This window comes from Oreochromis niloticus, linkage group LG17, assembly GCF_001858045.2.
Source record: "Oreochromis niloticus isolate F11D_XX linkage group LG17, O_niloticus_UMD_NMBU, whole genome shotgun sequence".
NCBI lineage: Eukaryota > Metazoa > Chordata > Actinopteri > Cichliformes > Cichlidae > Oreochromis > Oreochromis niloticus.
This window is the reverse complement of record NC_031981.2, coordinates 11,651,420-11,672,386: the sequence shown is the minus strand read 5'-3', so window position 1 is coordinate 11,672,386 and position 20,967 is coordinate 11,651,420. Positions and strand designations below refer to the sequence as shown.

The window sequence follows — 20,967 nt, the reverse complement described above, 5'->3', positions numbered from 1 at the left end:
ACAAAAAAAATGGCATTGTGCCATGCCTCTCCTTTCTGCCAGTGTTTGAGTCAGATTCAGCCCATTTGGTGGAGAAGAGCACATTATGTTACTGCTAATGGTCTAAGCCTGCACATGAGACTCACCTTCCGGGCAGCTATTATGACTCAAAAACTGCAATCGAGTCCAATTTGTAATTGTCTAAACAGACTCACAGCCAAAGTGATCAAATTAAACACCTGAAAGTTATATCTTCAGCAAAGTACAAAGAAAAGTTTTTACTGAGCAACTAACCTGCGTGCCTTGTGAACCAATTACGGGGAAGTATGTAGCCACTCGAAATATGAAGTCTTTCATCTTCCTAAAGTTGTCGGTGCCAATGCTCGACGACTCATCCACCAAGAATACTATATCTGCTTTGGTCTTACCGCACACTGGACAGAAACAGGACAGAAAACAGTTTTGACTAAAAATACGCTACATATTATTTAACATGAGGGAAAAAATATAAGAGAATCTCTAAAATACCTGGTTGTGGTGGTGTTTTTTTCTCTGTCACTCTACTCAGTGTGGTTAATCGAAAGGATGTGACTGCTCCTGCCTTGCCCTCAGTGACACTTGGCTGAACGTGGGGCTTCTTGGTTGTTAAGGACTCAGTTGGAAGCACAACATCAGGGTGCCAGGTGGTCCTCATGGGTGATTGAGCAGTGGTTGTGTTGATGATAGAGGGAGTCTGGGAGTCCCCAGTGATAGGAGGGGAATGGGGGGGCACTGTAGGTGGCACAGGCTGGACTGTTAACGCTGGGCAAGCTGGTCCCACTGTGATACACAGAACCATAACAAATAAATCAAACGCTTGAGGTCTCTGGAGTCAAACAGAGTCTTTGCTGGAACAACAAATGGGATTACAAAGGAAGCAATAAAACACTGCTGCAGCATTCTTCACTTTGGGTTTTCAGCTTGTACCAGTCTTAGGAAAAAGCTACTGTAGGTGTTCACTGAATATCAACAAACATAACAGCTGACAATAGAAAGCTAAGAAAGATGTATTTATGCATGGGTACTCAGACAAATAGGTTCAATATTTTAAAGCATTCATGCAGTTTAGAGTAAGAGCACGGCCATATGAGAGATGTAGTGCTAAATAGCTTAACACTTAGCTAAGATAGCATTTCTTTTCTTCAGCAAGCTAATTTTAGCTTTGTCAATTTTATATTTACAAAAATAAAAATACACACACAGTATTGTGTGGCTGTAGGTATTTTAGCCTGATCAGTGGATGTATTAAAGTAAATATGTGGCACAGAGAGATCTGAAGTGTATGTCTATCGTTCAGTCAAACAACTTGCAGAGAGTCTTACATATTCTCTGATACATGGTGCTTATAGGCCCCTCCACTTCTCCATACAAAGGTCTGATGGTGAAAAGATATGTTCTGCCATACAAGAGATCACTGATCTTATAGTAGGTGAAACCAGGGCCAAGGATTTCTGTTTTTGTGTCAAACACTGAAAAAAACATACAAAGAAAACATGGTGTTGCAAAGTGATCAGTCGTGACAGTTTCAAGAAATAATAAATAAGAAAATAAATCTTTATACTAAAAGGGATTTGAGTGTGTAAAAAGGAAAGGAAACAGTATTTTTTAATAACCTGAAAAATAATGTGTCAAATCTACAAGCAATAATGATATATCTGAACATCTGGTGAGAAATTACATGTACGGAGATTCTGTCAATTATGACAATATTACTTTAGGAATTTTGTTAATGAGATTTTTCACCTTATTAACATACCCTTTTTAACAAAAGGGTGCTTATGTTGCCACTTTATTCACAAAAGACATCTCATGGTTAAAACACTCTGAAATCTCTAAACAATTATTCCTGGCATGCTGGGATACTTGTGTTTTATTCAGGCAAATATTGCCTTTTCAGACCAAGACCTGTTAAATAAAAGAATGTTTATGGCAGGTCTCATTATGCAGTGTAATATAATTTACATAATATGTAATTCATCTCTGGAGCCTAAACGAAAGTTGCATGAATTATAAGAAGGTGCTTTATCAAGTTGTGGTTCCTTACTGACCTGAGATGTGCCTCCAGGAGAGGCGATATCCTGAGGCACCAGCTACGCGTGTCCAGTTCAGAACAGTACTGTTGTCTGTTGTATTCAAAGCAGCAAATCCTTCTACTTTTGGAAGATCCACTGAAACACACAAAATAGCTCTCATGAATAATGAAATAAAGAAACAAGTGACATTAGGTGGGTTTTTTTGCATCCGCCACATTAGATTTTAAATTAGGCCATCAATATGTGTTAGAAGTGCAAACTTTCAGCTTTAATTCAAGAGGTTTGACAAAAGTTTTGAATGAATTGTTCCTGAAATACAACCATTTTTAAACATGGTGATTTTAAGAGGCTCAAAGTAATTGGACAAGCAGTTTCATAGCCTCTGATAAAAGATTTGGAGTTGACTCAAAATGTTGAACTTGCATTTTGGTAGCTGCTCACTGGAACTTTCAATACGAGGTCCATAGAAATGTTGATGCAAGTGAAGGACGATGTGTCTACTTGAGAGATAGCAAAAAGTTTAGTGGCCAAATCAGTGATCTGTACTGACCGACTCAGTAACACCAAAAGGCTTTGGAAGATTGCAGAACACAACTAATATGGATATTGATTCTAACCCAAGACAGCAATCTTTCAGTTATGAAATACAAAACTGTATGTGGGAAGGCCCATAAATAATGAGCAACTGAAGGTGTCTGTAGTAGAGGCAAGAGGAAGCAAAGCATTTGGTGATATCTATGAAACGTAGGCTTCAGGCATTGACTGCAAAGAATTGTTAGAAGTATTGAAAAACAAACCTTATATTTAAGTTGATGTTGTCCAATTACTTTTAAATCTACTAAATTCTAAGCCACCGTAGTGGCATTTACACATAATCTGTTTAAGGAAACTGGTGAAACATATATTACTGTACATTTCCCTGAAACTCAGACTGTTCCCTACGACCGGGGCCAGGCAGGACTCACAGGTACGTGCTGTGACCAGGACAGCGCTTCCTTCCCTGCTGCCCACCATGGAGGACACCTGGATCTTGTAAGCCGAGCTCTCTCGCAGGTTGCGGATGGTGTAGGAAGCAGAATCAGCCGATACCACATGGGACTTCTCATCCCCCCCTAGTGCAGGGAATAATTAAATCCAGCATGAGAGTGTCAAACAACCGTGTTTGCAGTCGTTTACGGATGAAACTTTTATACAATGAGCCACAAGAGTCTAAACTGAGGAGTGATAACTCATTATGCTGCTAGATGCTGTAATTGGAAAATAATGCAAATATCCAAGACATGCTTAATATTTTCATCGACCTGAGTGAAATCTTTTTTCTCAGCTTCCCTGATCCAGAGATGTAAACTCTAGATATTACAATAAAAAATGCAGTTTTAATTCTACTGTATATTATGTCAACTTGTTCATAGCCTGAGGCGTTAGAATACACATTTGGGAGGTTTTATTTATGTGCTTTCTTACCAAGAAATGGGATCCAAGAGATTTTGTATCCAGAAGCCCCTGGTGCTTTTTTCCAAGATAGTGTGAAGGAATTTACTCCAATGTCCTCAACCTTCACCTCCCTCACTGCCTGGATTGGATCTGACTCTGACACTGCAGCTAAGCATAACACAACATCACCACAAGAGATTTCAATCCAAGTTTTATACCATAAAGCTGTGACAATTATTATTTTTTTCACATCACAATGCATTAAGGACCCAGAAATCATAAAATATGTGATTAAAATCTCTGAACAATTTGCTGATGTGACTTTACTTACCCCTCCCTATCATTTTACAGTGTAATAAACTTAGCACTTGGAGCTTGGAGTAACACTCTGACAGTGACAGTGATAGAATGATAGCAGCCCTGCTGACTTGGACTCAGTGACACATACTACAAGTGACAGCAGCAGGAACTGTGGTTAAAACGGGAAGACCAAAGTACATGACATGTCAGTCAAACACCGACACTTACGAGGGTTTATGTGACACAGATTGAGGAACTTTGCCGTACCCTTCCCATTTAATTACGATGGGGGCACAGCTGCACAGAGCCATTTTAGATCTAAAGATGGCTCATGATAAATTCAAAGTCACTGAGACTTCACATATGTTTTGTACCTGTGAGCTGAGATAAGGAGATTTCTGGTCCCTCTGAGTTGCCATACACTGCACAGATGGTGACTGTGTAGGTAGACTGTGGATTCAGGTCTTTGAGACGATGGAAGAGGATGCTACGATCCAGGTACTGGACTTGGGGTTTGCTATTATCTGCAAGCATCAGACAAAAAAAACCAACACAAATTATCTATCTATCTATCTGTTATAAAGATAATGTATGGTAAATAGAGGGTCTTTAATGGGGCTGGCATGCTGGCATGCTTTAAAATGGTGAAAACAAGCAGGAATGGGAAGGAACATAAATATATTACCTGTTTTCCATGAGAGTTTGTACTCGGTGGCTCCAACGATGGGACTCCACGCCACATCTATAATGGTGCTTGTGTAGGATGTCACCTTGAAGTTAGAGACATAACCCAAAGGAGCTGTAAAAATGAAAGAAAAAACATCAAGGGCTGATCTTATAAATACCCTGTTTCATGTAAAAAAAGATGAATCACAAATCTTTGGCATTTTTGATTTCCTCATCGTGACTTTTTCTCTTAAAGCCCATTTTGGAAGTTGCTGAAAGTCTGCTGATCACTAAATGCACTGCTCACTCCAGTGTCAGTGTGGTTACACATGTAACAGAGGTCGGTGACGATGTGTGTGGTCATGGTTAATACAAACAAAAAAGTCTGTTTAGCATGTAGTGTTACCCCCAAAATTCGTTGTGCATTGCACACTGAATTCAATTCTCTCCTCGTCAACCATTTACATATCAAAATGTATTATCAAGGTTTCAAGGTTTGCTTGCATTCATGTTTATAATTTTTAATGTTTAGTTTTTAATATTTTTAGTCCCAGGCATTGTTGGCTTGATAGTGAAAGCTTGACATAAGTGCTCCTGGATATCAGTGGAATGATGTGACATCATTATTCTGAGTGTTACGTCACCTGTGTGCATGCACCCACAACAGACAAAACAGAGAACCAATAATGGGAACAGCTCCACAGCTCTACTGCTTATAGACTGTGCAAGCTGGGATATCTGAGTATTTTCAGTAATACAGAGAAGTTTGAAAAACTATTTCACTTTCTAATTTCAGTCATGAAAAAAACCCTTTTAGACTTTAAGAGAAGTGACAGAAGTAGGAACTGTGGTTGAAATGGAGTCATTCCTATGCCCCAAGGGCCCTATGTTCCTGAGCTCTAAAAAGCACATAATGGGAAGCTGGAAAAATGCATATTTTCCAGCTAACTAAGCACCTAATGTGACTTATGACTTATGGGTTATTGTGGGTACACATCAAAAAGTTATATAGAGTGTTACCCAGTGTTTTTGTATGTGTGTGTCTGCAATAGAATGGTAAAGCAATATTGAACTGAGGGAACATAGCACCATAAGAACATAGATATACTCCTGTTACAATGGCCACATGCCAGTCAAACAAAACCAGATCTCTTTCTCTCGCCATTATACGTAGTGAATGACTGAGATGACACTGTACAGAGGAACAAGACAACTAGAGGTCAGATTTCATTGAAAACAGCCAGTATGTATCCTGGGAAGCTGCTCCAGTAAGTGTGGAACACAATTTTTAAAAAATTATATTTATTACATCTTTACTTTCTTCTAATAAACACTAAAGCTACACCCAAAAGTTTTCTGGAAAAAAAGTCTACTGAAAAAGATGAAAAAAATGGCTTATTCCTACATTTGAATATGATGTCTGGTGAACAAGGTTACTTACAAGTTCTGAAGGTGACAGTGATGCCAGGTCCAACCGCAGAGCCAAACAGCACATAAAGAGTCAGGACATACTCCGTATCATGGGCTACATTTTTCAGCTGGTACTGTGTAGTGCTGCTGTTCAGAGCCAATTGCCTGGGACGATCCCGACCAACAAACTCTAGAAATAATATTAACATTACAGTTAGTCTGTTATTCCTCAGTGACTTCAAAGTTTCACCAACCCTGGCTTTGTATCAGAGGCAAATATCCTCCTTTCCCTGTATTTCATCGCAAGCTACTGGCATGTTGCTATGGTTAAAGTGTCCATTGAAAAAATAACTGAGTTGAGAATATCTCATAAAACAAGGGTAAACAGCGACAGACAATAATGACTGAATAAATCACCTGGGGTGGGTCTCCATGCCAATCTGTATCCTGTAGCCCCCGGGACACTGTTCCATGAGACGACTGCAGCACTTGTGCTCACAGCAGATACTTTCAGAGTCTGTACTGAACTACTTTCCACTGAGAGAAAGAGAGATATAGAGAAATACAAAGAGGACTGTTATGCATCTTATCTACTGCTTAGGTGCAATTTTTATGGCAAATTTTTAATTACGTGTCTTGACTTTCGCAGTGGTGATAGGCCCCTCAATGTCTCCAAAGATGGGGTTGATGGTGATGGTGTACTCAGAGCCTGTGTGAAGGCCCTGTATCATGTAGAAGTTAAAATTGTCCCCGAGGTTTATGTTTTCTATGTGGCCTTCTACAAGATATAGAGTGACATTTAAGCAAAGAGATGTATTAAATTAAATGTTTAGCATTTTAGCTGTTTCGCTAGAAAGGTACTTAACCACGATACCTGTAGATGCCCATGTCAAACGGTATCCTGTAGCACCTCTAACTGATGCCCACCTTGCTTGAACGGTGTCTGTGGTGGCATTTTGGACCAGAAACTGATGAACTGGCACCAACTTCACTATTGAACACATCCCACACACACATGCAAAGGTAAATTTTGGTAAATTATACACAATGACATGACAGAGTAGAGAATAGAGTCTGCTTGCTAATATTTTTTACTAAAACAACACCACCCTGCTGTGGAAATATTGTGGTACTGCACTTTAATATTTGCTCTTAGGTATTGTTTGAAGAGACATCTAAAGCAGTTAATAAACTGCTTCCAGGGTGCTGCAGCGTGCTCTCTGGCTTTCCTGTTTATGTAAATGAACATAATGATGGGGTTTTGAGCCAAGCTAATAAACTTACATGTCTTCCCCACTACTGAAACCGGTTTACTTGGTCCTTCGGGGTACACAGCATAAATACTGACAGTGTACTTCTTATCCTCCTCCAGACTGTCAATCACATGAGAGGAGATGTCTCTGGGAAGCAGCTGCTCATAAATGAATCCTGGTCTGTTGGCTGGAGAACAATCATAAATGCACAAGAAATAATACTTTTTTAAAAACCCTCTTTGTTAGAACCCATTACAGCTTTCTTTCAACAAACCCCTCTGGAAACAAAGTTAACATCTAGCATGCTTAAATTAATTGACTACATGTTTTTCCACTGGTGTGCAGTAAAATAAATAACAATAAATGCACTTATGTCAGCATACATCTCGGGATGAAGATCTTGAATCCATTTAGCTTCCCCTGAGGGGGTGTCCAGCCCAGGCGCAGGGAGAACAGGCCCTCCTCAATAACACGGAAGTTTGAAACTTCGGGCAAAGGCGCTGAAAGACAGACACCTGTTGCTCAGGGAAAGATGACAGCATAAAATTAAAAAATAGAGACACTAGGTGCATGAGCAGACACTCACTTGTCTTTACTTTGATTGTCGCAGAGTCTCCTATGAGGCCTGGGTACATGGCATAGACGGTGAGGGAATAGTCGGTTTTTGGGACTCAGCTCTGTCACCATGGCTGTGCTCACATCTGCCTTCAGATCCATCTGTTACATACACAGAGAGCAGAGCAAAAGGATCTGAGTGTGTGTATGTTTGAGTGTGTATGTTGTGTTTCCCTGAGACATAAAGTGGAAGACAGAATGATGTTTAGAAGAAGATGATTGATTAAGAGGAAGAATGATCAGGTCAGAGCAGAAGATAAAAATACCTGGAGGCTCTGCAATGGAACAGAGAGACATTTTTGGGAAGTACGCTTACATAAATATCCTGCTGTTTTGCCTTTATCGCTTCAATTTCATTTATATATCTAACTCTAAAAACCACTGACATCTTTACGGTTTGTTTAGACTTTTGTCCACAATAATTAAATTAGGTTTTATGTTGCGCTTTATAACATAATGCAGAATCTAGGCAGAAACAAAGAAGCACTGATATCATTGAGATGACTGCTCATGTTGATTGCATTTGTGAGTTTGGAGTGTTACACAATGACTGCAGGAGAGATAAATCTCACTGAAATAAGTCCACTACTTAGACTGATCACAGGGGTGAGTTGCTGTTGTCAGCTGTTTTAACTTTTAGTATGAAAAGTTCATGTAATCCATTTGAAGAGGAATTCCATGGAGAGTGAGGTGATTAATCAGCAGTAAAAAGACTGAATTCAATGCTTTACTGTCCATGAAAGTCGGTATAATGACATATTGCATGCTCTAGCTCAACAATAATACAACAGTGACCTTATGTATGGACAATTCCTCACCTGCCTCTGCTGCACAGAAAGGAGTTGTCCCTTTGAGCTGAGTGGAATGACCAGGAGGCGATATCCGGTGACATCACCCGTGGCCTGGCTCCACGTCAGTCTAAGAGAACTGTGGGCCAGTTCGCTAACCTGAAGGTCTCTGGGACCCACCACACGTTCCTCACCTACGATTAAAAGTAAGTGTAGAAAGAGTGATGAGACAGACGGGATGAGGAGCGGAACATGGAGCAGAAAATATGCAAGTTGACGTAAAATATGTCTACAAGATAGATTATGTTAGCAAAGAAGCTGCAGAGTACAGTGAAATAAAAGAACGTTATTATTCATTTTTATTATACCTTTCAAGTGCGAGAGTGTAATACAATTCGTCAATATGAAAATGCAAACAGCTGTCAGTGAGAAGGCAGCTTTTTCAGCATATTACGAAGAACTTACTAGGCTGGGAAATTTTCACAGGGCGTGGGGGTTCAGAGGCAGTGAGGCACACTCTGCGGGACAGTTTGGGGAGGATGGTGTCCATGGTAGAGAAATCAGTGACCGGCAATAGATGCTCAGCATATGGCTCCGACACAACCCTCCTAAGCTCTGCCTCATCAGCCCCCGTGAGGCCTGGTTTTCAGTATAAACAAGAAGATAATGAAATAAAGTGTTTTATGCCAAGGCGCATAAAAATGTTTCATAACCAATTCAAGAAGATAGACAAAAAAATGTGCACATATGACAAGATTTTTCAAAGGTATTTATTTACAAATTTTTGATTATGTGGAAGTTTACTCGATTAATGCACACTGTTTGGATATTAAATGGTTTTGTTTGTATTTTTTCTGATCTCCACCAGGGGGAGGTGTTGCATTTTGACTGATTCAATATGAAAAGCTCCAATATGTGCTCATATACACATATATTTTACATATAAATAACCACAATCATTCAATTTCTGGAACGAATCTCAGTTTGTGCAAGTGGGCCCTAAATGCCAAGGCGTGAAATATTTAAGCTTTCCTAATGCACAAAAGAAAACCACTGGGAGATTTTTGCATTTTGCAACTCTGAATAAGTTGTCTACAGTATGAAATTTGCACATAAACAACACGAATGTGCATGTTGATTTCTTACGAGGTCTAAGGCTGCACAGAGCAGGGGGGCGCTGACATAATTAAATTTATGCTTTCCAGGCTGCTCTAGCTCTACAGGTAATATTGGCTTTGCATTAGCGGTCAAGATTCATGTCGAGCTGCCACGCGGTGGTGATGAACGAGAGGAGCAGGTTTCGGTGTCAGTGGTGCAGCCGGGGGTGGGTGGGTTGGGAAGGCACAGAATTGCCTCATGAAAAATGACTGCGATTAGCACACCATTGGCTAATGAGCAGTAATTATTGCACCGCTGCAGGCTGTGAGGAGTAAGTTGTGGGCTTGTGTGCTTATGCCTGTGAGTAGGGTAAAAAGGGCAAAGTACTGTATGTGCAAGTAAACTTGGTGGTAAGCGGTAGTGTGCATTCATAAGGAAGGAGAAAGATGATGCAACACTATCAGAAAGTGTGCCTTTACATACAAAGCACAGAAGCTGGATCGATCAGTTATCCTTACACACACACACCTATGTATACATACAGAAGCATGAGTGCGCCCAGGTACTCAGAAACAAGACTCCTACACACAAATACCCACACTGAATCCAATGAATTCAAATGTACAGGACATGAATTTCTAACTGCAAACACTGCAGATAAGCGGGCAGAGCTTGGATAAAATCTGAAGGGCTGCTGCAGTGGGGATGTTGAAAGAATTCACAATAGCAACTTCCACACTCACCTACTGCAAAGACAGTAATTCCATTGTCTGCTACTGCTCTGCCTGAAACATTGACCTGGTCGTCCGACTGTCCATTTGTGATCAAAACAACAATCTGCACAAGACAGAAAATGGCATATGTAAAGAAAAGAAAATAATGTGAAGATCTGCTAATTCTTGATAAATGAATGCATAATATAAAGCTAGTAAAATGTATTATATTTAAACACATACGGGTCATTTTCAGCTGCTCTCTTTCAACCTTTGTTTTTACAACTATTGTTGGCGTCACTGGAGGCTTAAATCAAGCCTCCAAACAACATTTGTTTGTGTTAAAAGAGCATCCATGCAAACAGTACCATTCTCATGAAAGCCTCCAAAGCCTTTTGATGCGGTTTAGCACATAATTGAAAACATAATTAAATAAATCAGACCCAAACTCAAAGTGGAATTCAAGGATGCTGGCTTGCAGCTGAGTCTAATAATTTCCCCATTAAGGAAAATTTTCTCAGTTCACTCAAAGTTCACCCCTCAGTCAGTGAGGAAGGGAGGTGGAAAGCATCCACAGGAGAATGTAGTTGCTGCTTTGCATGCTGTACAATTCAATATATCAGCCTAATCCTCAATTCTCCACCTTCCCATATCCAGTGTGCTGTAGCAAGATGATTCACACATGCACACAGAGATAGAGAAATGATTAGAATGCTAACCAGCTGTGTTATACTGAGACTACACTACAGTATTAGACTGTCAGGGAAATGTGTCTGATAGAAAAGGAGAGTTGTGGGAAAGAAAGTGTATCTGGATATTTGACAAGGAACTTGTGAGACAAGTTGGTGAACGTGGCATTTTTGTTAGGATCCAAGAAATGCACCAAGCCCAATTTAACACTTGTTTTTTTAAGGTCATTGGCATAAACCAAGTTGAGTCACTGTGGATGACCATCTGTTGGATGTTTAGCAGTCACGCCTTATCTCCATCTGATAATCGATGAAAATCTGTGGTGGAAAATGTATTTCCTTTATCTTTTATTTTTCCTCCAAAGCACCAGAGAAAGCAAAACAAATCCTGTTCCCCATAGCACCTTTCAAATATTATCAATTTGTATTCTCAGCATATAACACGATGGTTTAATCAGATTCACAGCAGTGTGAGAATGGTAAACCTGTTTATTTGTTTTTTCCACATGTCCTGTGGAGTGGAAATATAGATTCCTGACTAGTCATTTCCTTTCACACAGGGCAGAAACAGACAGTACATGCATGTCTTTGCAGCATGGGTAGTAATCTCAAATCAATAATTTCCCCAAAGCTTGTGAAACAGCATGTTGTCAGAAATTACCAAGATTTAAATTTCTCTGTTTCAGTGTGTAACAATCCACCTCACTGAGTAAAGCAGTGTACCTTTGGGGCAGAATCCCGCCTGATGACGGGGCTGAAAACAGAGTCGACCAGAAACTGGAGTGCCATGCCAGTCCTCCTGGATCCACCCTCATAGGGAAGGTCTTTGATGGCTCTGAGTACCTCCTCAAGGGAACTGTAGTCTGTCAAAGCAATCCGCATCCTGCATGGACATAGAAGCACAAAACTGGATCAGATAGAAACATTTTGCCACATTAGACCACAGAACTTTGACATAAATGCAAAGGACCAAGACTAATTTAGTTGACTGTTTAAAAATCCAACTTCCAACTGACATTTTTTAACAACAAAAGCCCAAGAAATTAAAACAAATGCAAAATAAAACTTTGTTCTTACCTTCGATATATTCAAATTGATTTTTTTTTTTCAGCGTTTAAGGAGTACGGCTGGTATTGTTAGAAATTAATAATAATAATAATAATAATAATAATAATAATGTATACTTTACTGATCCCCATGGGGAAATTCCTCTCTGCATTTAACCCATTCACTCAGTGAAGCAGTGGGCAGCCACACTTATATACACACTTAATTAGAAAAATACGTTTTTATATTCCATTGTTTGTTTTTAGATTACTAACTATGAATTGAAAATTTTGGCATAAACTGATCAGGCATTGGTGTTGGTGTTAGTCCCCCTTTCTGCTGTTGCTTGGACTCCACTTGAGCCCTGATGGTTTGCTGTGGTATCTGGCTCCAAAGTCTTTACAACAGATCCATGAAGTCCTTTAAGTTGTGAAGTGAGGTCTCCATGGATCGGACTTGTTTCCCACAGATGCTCAATAGAATTGAGATCTGGGGAATTTGGAGGCCAAGTCAATACCTCAAACTCATTGTTGTGCTCCCCAAACCATTCCTGAACCATTTTTTTCTGCTGAAGGAGGCCACAGTCACTAGGGAAAATCGTTTCCATAAAAGGCTGTTCACAATCTGCAACAAACCATGTCATGTAAAAGAAAACGTGATTTGTTAGACCAGGACACCTATGGCTCAGTTTCTAATTCTCATGAGCCCATCGATGGTGCTTTCACCAGTGGAGAGGTTTCAAGCATTGACATGCAGCCTCCACGAAGGATTGTGTATTCTCTCACCTTTCCATCAGAACCAGCAATAACTCCTTCAGCTATAGCAGCTCATCTGTTGGATCAGACAACACAGGCTAGCCTTCGCTCCCCTAGTGCATCAGTGATCCTGTTACTGGTTCACCAGTGTTCCTTCCCCAGACCACCTTTGATAGATACCAACCACTACAGACTAGAAATAGCCCACAAGAGATGTAGACAACCCATTTGTCTAGCCATCAACATCTTTTTCTTGACAAACTTGCTCAAATCCTTACCCTTGCCCATTTCTCCTTCTTCTAACAAATCAAACACATCAACTTTCGAGGACAAAAGGTTCATGTGCTCCCTAGTATATCCAACTAGATACTGGAGCCATAATGTAGAGATGATCACTGTTATTTACGTATCCTGTCAGTGGTCATAGAAAGTGATCATGTAGAAAAGACAGCTGAATTTGATTTATGCCAAGCTGCCACAAAGGTTTGTGCGATGTGCCAAGCTTATGACTGACTTCTACCTTGGAACATCCCCAAAGACAGTGACTCCAAAACGGACCCCATCAGCTCCGACCACACTGTCCTGAAAGGAGGAGATGATGGCTGTGATGAAGTCTTTGACTCTGGAAAAGTCTCTATGACCCACACTCCAGGACTCATCCACCAGAAACACTATGTCGGCCTGAACCACTGTCCTGCATGCTGAGGAAAGAAGAAAAGAATAATTAATATGTGTAAAATGGTAACATATACATGAAGCATGGAATGACACAAAAAGAAAAGGCATCTTTCTTATTGGGGTTATTACATACTAATACGTAGCTATTATTCCATTACCTCATCAGTAACTTCGAAAAAGGTGAAACTTTTGAGGCAGTTTCCCATTATATCCATTTTTGTATCTTTATGGCTTGTGGATTGTGATGGTGAATTGCTAGAGTTCTCCAATTCTAATTCTACATAAAAAACCAGCAGTTTATTGAAAGCGATGCTGCCTACAGATTGGTAGAAACTGTCATCAACCACTTAAATGTCAATTTACAGTATGGTTTACTGACAGATATCATTTGGTTACCAAGGTAACATCGGTTCTCTGAAAACCGACTGAGAAAACCAAGTGAGGTTTTAAAGAGAACTCACATTTTTTTGCTATTTACTTAACTAATATTGCCCTCATTTTAGCTCATTAACTAAATGTTTTAATCTATTATCTATCGCTATCAGTGCTATTTTAATAACTTTTAGTATCATAAATTGCCCAAGCCATATTTGAATATTTTATCCTTTACTTAAAAATGCAATCTATCATTTTCAGCTAATGATTTTGTAGTGTTTGCTGCATTTTTTAATTAGTTTTTTTTTTTTTTTTTGCTGGTTTCAAGACTTGAATAAGATATTTTATCAAATTGTAATTTCTAATGGTTTTTTCCTACATTAGATTCATCTTATGTGTTTCCCTCTGAAACCTCAAAAACACTAATTTAGCCTCCTGCTACTTTAGACATCTTTAATTCCTACACTGACCACCAGATAGCAGTCTTGTTCCACCTTGCTGAGGGGATTCCTTTCATTTGCTTCTGTCATGCAGCCAGAGCCTCACACAAATCCTTATGAATTTTTAATGAGACACAAGTGAGCCAAAGAGACTATCAATATTCTGAGCACTCCAGCAATAAAACTTTAGTACAGCGATGAGAAACGCTTAGAATAATAAGGTAAACACACCCAAAATCAGGGTCAGTACCCTTGCCCAAGCAAACAAACGCATTTAACATAAGAATCTGCTGGGTTTGATGGGATTTAGATGCTTTTTTGAGTGAACTGGTGCACTGAATACGCAAGTGCACCGACACATATTCACATGCACAATCTGCTGTGTCTGCAAACACCTTGTAAGTCAATATTCTGGTATTGCATATGCAATAAACCAAAGTGACAACAGCATTGATTAGGCTAGTGAACAAGAGATAGGCGCAACTGATTGTTCTGTAAGTGATAAGCGATTCTCTGCTGTCTTCTATTTCATTATCAAGCTTTCTCTCCTCTATTATCTCACCCTTCTTCCTTTGGCTGCAATCCCAGGATTCACTGGGGGTGACATATGTCTTCAGCCCATAGCGGCCTAACATTATGTTCCTCCTCACACACCTATACATTTCTGGCCATACACCAAGGAAACAAAATATAACCGGGAATAGCATTTTGGAGGCCTCTCAAGCGCTATTATCTTTGGAAGCTGTAGTATCATATATTCAGCAATAGCAGATCTATTAGCGATGACTTATAATCATTGATGCACTTTCAAGAGATAAAACAATGCTCATACTTTCCAGTCCGAGTTGTGCCTCATAAAAGCAACTACCTACCCTATAATAAACATGTGGCTTTTCCATTTACTGGATGCATTTCATACTTGAAGGGTTTTTGTAAACGCACATAAAATGTTGTGAAGACTGAGCGAAGAAGCAGCTGGAGGCTGGTGTCTGTCAGACAGACACAGACTGGGATGGAAAACAAGATCAATTATCCAGAAGTTCGTCTGTCTAGGCTGGCAGGTGAGATCGACATGCCCAGGATAAGGACACAAAACATGCTGAGGGATTAGGAATGGTTTTCTTGAAGGTTATCTATGTTGATATCTCAAAGGTTGCATACACCTTGGTGTCAGACCACCACTGATTTCCACATTACATGTAGCCCAGTGGCTTGAGCATATGCTGCAGAAAATTCTGCCAAGAAAGAAAAAGCCTCAGAAATATTGATGCATTACTCCAATCACCTCTGACAAGATTAAGACATGAGATCATAAGATGTAACCCATCAGAGAGCACACATCAATAAAAATGCAATTAACAATAACATGTATTGTGCTACAAAATAATCGTTAAGAACATAGGTGAGAACAGGAAGTAGTTGCTCAATAAAGCCTATTATAAGCCTAAGGGCCCTTTGCTTTCTCGGGCTATCAGTCATTGTGGCAGCACCGCAGTATTTTGTCTTGGTCTCCACCAACTACTGAGATTAAAATAGGATTTTTTATATTACATTTTCCCAATGAGCCAGTTGCTAATTTTTTAGTGCATGCTGTTTGGTGTTGGGCAGGTATGCACAGTGAGTTTGTCATAGCTTATTTAATGAGAACAGCTGCTTACTGCTGCAGAAAAGACAGCTGGCAAAAGTGGCTCAAACTGCTTCTCTCAGTAAGTTTGTGGGATGTAAATCACCGAGTTAAAAGAGGCTACAAAGCTCTAATGATGCTGAAAAGTTGGGTTAAAGTTATCTGATTGTTTCTCACAATGAGCAGCTTCCATACATTATCGCTTATTTGTTGCTTGTATAAGATGAGATTATTTAATGACAGTTGTACAACCCCTTTTTCTGTATTTATATTATGAAATACAAGACCTTTAAGAGCTTTGTTGGGTTAACAATTAAAACTATAATTAATAAACAGTAGGAGCACCTGCATAGGAAGCACAGCTTTAAATGTATTCTTGGGCTATTTATAACCTTCCATAATTCTGCCCAACAACTTTACCAATCACCTTCTGCCAATCACAATCCAAGTGGAGGAAATCTAACTTTTGATTGGCTCGTTGACCTTTTGGTGACATCCAATAGCACCTGAGGCTGGAGTACTGTATCTAGGGGGATGGGTTTGACAGCGTAGCTGACAGAGTGCTGTACTGTACATGAGGGCAGCAGATGTTTAAATTCCCTGACTAGACACAGTCTGGAGAGAAACTGTAGCTGGGCTAGTGTCTGCCCCATGTACCAATCCAGGTGTGGAGATTTAATGATGGAGCACTCGCACAGACTCTATTCATTGAGCACCTGCCCTTTCCTTGGCCTGATCATCCAACCTGTCTAATTTATAGATTTGTGCACCAAGCTAACAATCGGACACGTGGCTGCGACTCAGAATGATACGTACCTAACTGTTTTTTTACAGACAGAAAATGAAATGGAGAAAAATGACTGCAAACATGAGTCACTGAGTTAAATAAATCAATCATCAAGTAACTGAGGGGGTGGAAAAAGTAAGGAGGAAAGTTGATGTGCTAGGAGAAGGGAAATTTCACGCAAATTAATAAATTCTGTAAGCATGCGGTATACAGGTTTATAAATGTCACGACTTACCTTCAGCTTGCGCTGCAACACTTTGATGAGTCAGATAAAGGGACAGTAGAAAGATGCACACACAAGAGTGACCCATACTCTTCCTCATCTTCCTCCTTCAGTCACCTTCTCCTCCTCCCCAGTTCCTCTCTTCACAAATGCAGTTGCTAAATTGCACTTCACAGTCATCAATTCCACCTTTTCTTTTCTCCTATCTGAAGAATATGCAAAAGAACAAGGAGAAGAAAAAAGTAATTACAGGCCCTCAAAGATAAAAACATAATCAGCCTTTTTTTTTTTCATTTGTGAAGGAGTTGGAACTCTTCTGCAGAAGTCAAGCTTTTGGTGTTTGCTAAGAGTATTTTTTTTAATTACAGTAATACACAAAGAAGAGTTTAACAGCGTAGTTCTGCTGTACTCAAGAGACTTGTAGACATGTAACAATGACTGACTGGCATACTAATCAAATAAATAGGTCCAGGTTAGAAACTTTCATGTCATATTATACATGAACTCGGATGTCTTCTTATACACTTCCATGTCCTTAATAAGTGCATAATGTGTTTGATAATTATTATATGTCCAGATGCAGACAGGAACCTCCCTGTGAACAATTTTATAACAAATTCCACTGACGCCAAGGAAATTAAAGGATCAAAGGGGCTTTTATACTGTCCAATAAGGACCCGTTGATTTAAAGCACTTAGCATTTAATGTTATTATGTTGATAATCTACTGTAGCTGTCTCACAAAGCAGATCCTCCTGTGAACTCAACATACAGGTTGGTGTGAATGTGTAAAACTGTTTATGACATGCTGTTTAGTGATGAAAAAAAGTCCTCTATTCAAAGGTATAAAAGTTACAAGAACCTTGAGGATACAACTCAGCGATAAATCATTTGATTACAGTCAAAACAGAGACAGGATAAGCCAGTCATAAATGAAGAGCACTGTACATTTATCATAACTACCTCTTTAAGATGTTTGCTGGCTTTATGACCTAAGCTAGCATGCCATTACATTGGCTTTGACATAGTGTGAAAAATGCAAACAGAGTTCTGTTTTTATGGCATATATTCTTAATAATTTCATCAGCAAGTGTGGCCATCTCTACGAAATAAGATGTTTTGGCAGTTTGCTGCTCTGGAGGACTCAGATGTGTATTATTGCAATGCCACAACCTTCCCAGGAGTGGAAATCGTAGCACATTTACCCCAAGGCCAATGGAAAATAACATTCTCAGAAAAATAGCAAAAAACAAATAGGCTTTTTTAGAATGTTAAATGTTAAAGTTCACAATCCACAGGACCATGTTGACCACAAACACCTCATATTAACTGTGAAGCACGGTGGTGGAGGAGTGATGATTTGGGCTTGTCACGGAGTTGACCACGACCATGACCTCCTCTCTATACCAAAGTATTCTAGAGTCAAATGCAACAGCTGAAGTTTGACGACTGTGATCCCAATCACAGCAGAAATCTATAACAGAATGGCTGAAAAAAGAAAATCATCAAGGTGTTGCAATACCCCTGAAAAAGTCCAAACCTCAACATGGCTGAAATACTGTGGCAGGAGAGCTGTGCATAAACTAATGCCCACAAACCTCAATTAACTGAAGCAACGTTGTAAATAAGAGTGGACCAAAATTCCTCCACAACAATATGATAGGCTTACAACGTTGTATAGACAACAATTGCATATTTGTACAAAACCTGGTTCTACAAGCTACTGAATCATAGTTTTTCACAGGAGCCTATGCAGTCCCGTGAAAACTTCTTTTTTTTTTCACGTGACAGCAGATAATGAGAAAAAAGATAAATAAATTTGGACTGTAGCTACAATGTTAAGATAAAAAATTACCAAAGTTTGGTTTTGGGTGTGTGAAAGGCAAAGTGGGTGGAGATGGCCAGTATTTCTAACAGGCACATTTAGATGGATGAGTCTCACCAGTGAAAACACAAGCATTCTTCACAAGAATCTAGATAGAGGGAGAATAATAGTTTTCCATGAGAGTAAACAGAGGCCCAGTAATGATCTGGAATAGAGGAAATCCTTCTCTTATCTTTTTGACTGCAAAAACCGCAAGTCTGATTTCCATTTGTATGCCAGCTGATTTATAGGAATATTATCTCTCACAGTGGTGTACACCTGGTTAAATTTTAGAAATGCTCCTTTCTGTCTCAGTTAGCTGGAGGGATGTGCCTGTGTCTGTATTATAGGCTGTTTAAAGCAAGTAGGAGAGTACTGTGAAAATATTACTGGAGCTTCTTTACTCTGCCCTTGGTTTCCACTACTTGATACTTCACACATCCAGTGTCTTCTGTTCAAACAATGGAAAATGAGACATATGTTGGTTTCTCCACTCTACAGAGTGCTCATTTCTCTCCATGTTTACCACAGATAGACCTGAATATACAGTGATCGCTGTTTATCAGTACTTAATTCCGTAAATTCATTCCTGCTCATATCAAAGCATTTCAAAATCTAATCACGCACCTTTTGTACTGTCGTTTCTATTCCCCTGTATAGCTCAGCAGCTCCATTTAGGTTTGAACTCACTCATTGCTCTGGCAGTAAGAGTGCTGAGTTTATAGAGGATTGAATCACAATATTTAAAACCAATACTAGTTCATCTGTCTTGGGTCTTTTGCTCAAGGACGTGAAAAATTATCAAGGGAAAAAGGGAAAAATTATATCACTGCAAAAATGAGATGACATTCTGGAAATAAACAAATGGACATCTCAAACACTAAAGTATGTAAAATATCAGAACTTCAAACAAATCTTGCTTCTCACTACTCACTACTTAAGAAAGTAAGTGACTAATCCCATTCATATAGAAAGTGATTATGCTTTGGGTCAGAATAAATGACTAATGCATTTAAAAACTCCCAGGTACTCCCAATGTTATGAGAATAAGGCAACAATTTAAGCCTTTTGTAAATATCCCCTCAGATTTAATATAAAATTAGCAATATATGGATGAATGTATTCATTAACAACTAACTACTGTACTTGGTTCACCTCTCTAATTTCAACATGATGCATGTATAATTCTGCCAGAAGTAGAACAACCCCGGAAAATATGTTTAATATAGGCCAATTTCATTATTGGACACAGGATGCTATTATTCTTTTTATTTGGCACATAAATAGGAACATATCCTGCCCCAAATAATAGCTTTATTAAGAATAGCTTCTCCTTTATTAATGTCTGACATCTTTGCATCATGCATCACACTCATGTATTCTACTTTTTCCTAGCATTTTGCCTAAAGCTGTCGAACTACTTATAATGCATCTTTTGTTACACTAATGCTTGCTGAGTAAATAGACTCTAAAAGATAAATACACTTGGAGAATCTACTCATTTCTTTCAGTGTACATCCCTCAAATATTCTTATCATTATTTCCTCATAGATATGGTAAGAACGGAAAGCCTCGAATGACAAAGACTTTGGAGAAAGAAGAGAAATGGGGAGTTATAGGGCTTGTTAATGTTTCCCACAGTTAATGGGCTGCCAACATTATTTTGTCTTGCCTTTTACTACCACTTCTAGCTCCAGCACGGCAGTCCACAATGGACATCTCTGAGGTTGTATCAAGCCAGGATATCTCACTTCTAACATAACTTGTTTCACCCCTTGGTCATTCTCAGACTTAATCAATAGACAGCTTGCTTGGGTGCCCCACTCTGAGAGCATGGGTTAAGTTCAGGAAGACCTTTGACTGCAAAGCTTTCCTTCTCCTGAGTCCTGATGCTTCCATGCACCTCTTTATCTCTCCCCAACAAGCTCAGCTTTTCAAGACGGACAAGGAAAACAGATGAGATGTTCAAATAATAATTGCTTTATGTTTTTCAGCCAGCAAACAAAGAAAAAAAAACATATTTCTTTTAGCAACATAGCCAGACACTATGTGCAGACATGCCCAAATTAAAACAGTCTAAAAACATAACTCGGGGCATGCATTATCTCCCATCCATCCCCAACCCTCACGCCTACTGCAGTTACAAATAATTGAAACA

At 39.3% G+C, this 20,967-nt stretch overlaps 1 protein-coding gene across 1 annotated transcript in view; it reads right to left on the bottom strand.

Annotated features, from left to right (window-relative positions):
• Positions 1 to 14,947, bottom strand: part of col7a1l (collagen type VII alpha 1-like) — a 63,663-nt gene extending 48,716 nt beyond the window's left edge. Inside the window, 22 exon segments of the mRNA XM_013271185.3 lie at positions 274 to 413; positions 508 to 798; positions 1,341 to 1,487; positions 2,067 to 2,186; positions 3,017 to 3,163; positions 3,516 to 3,653; positions 4,160 to 4,309; positions 4,471 to 4,584; positions 5,893 to 6,051; positions 6,279 to 6,398; positions 6,493 to 6,639; positions 6,736 to 6,852; positions 7,146 to 7,301; positions 7,498 to 7,614; positions 7,701 to 7,782; positions 7,784 to 7,831; positions 8,548 to 8,711; positions 8,983 to 9,156; positions 10,359 to 10,452; positions 11,741 to 11,900; positions 13,340 to 13,520; positions 14,875 to 14,947. Of these exon segments, the coding sequence (XP_013126639.3) occupies positions 274 to 413; positions 508 to 798; positions 1,341 to 1,487; positions 2,067 to 2,186; positions 3,017 to 3,163; positions 3,516 to 3,653; positions 4,160 to 4,309; positions 4,471 to 4,584; positions 5,893 to 6,051; positions 6,279 to 6,398; positions 6,493 to 6,639; positions 6,736 to 6,852; positions 7,146 to 7,301; positions 7,498 to 7,614; positions 7,701 to 7,782; positions 7,784 to 7,831; positions 8,548 to 8,711; positions 8,983 to 9,156; positions 10,359 to 10,452; positions 11,741 to 11,900; positions 13,340 to 13,520; positions 14,875 to 14,947 (3,039 nt within the window).
• Between the last annotated feature and the right edge of the window lie 6,020 nt (positions 14,948 to 20,967).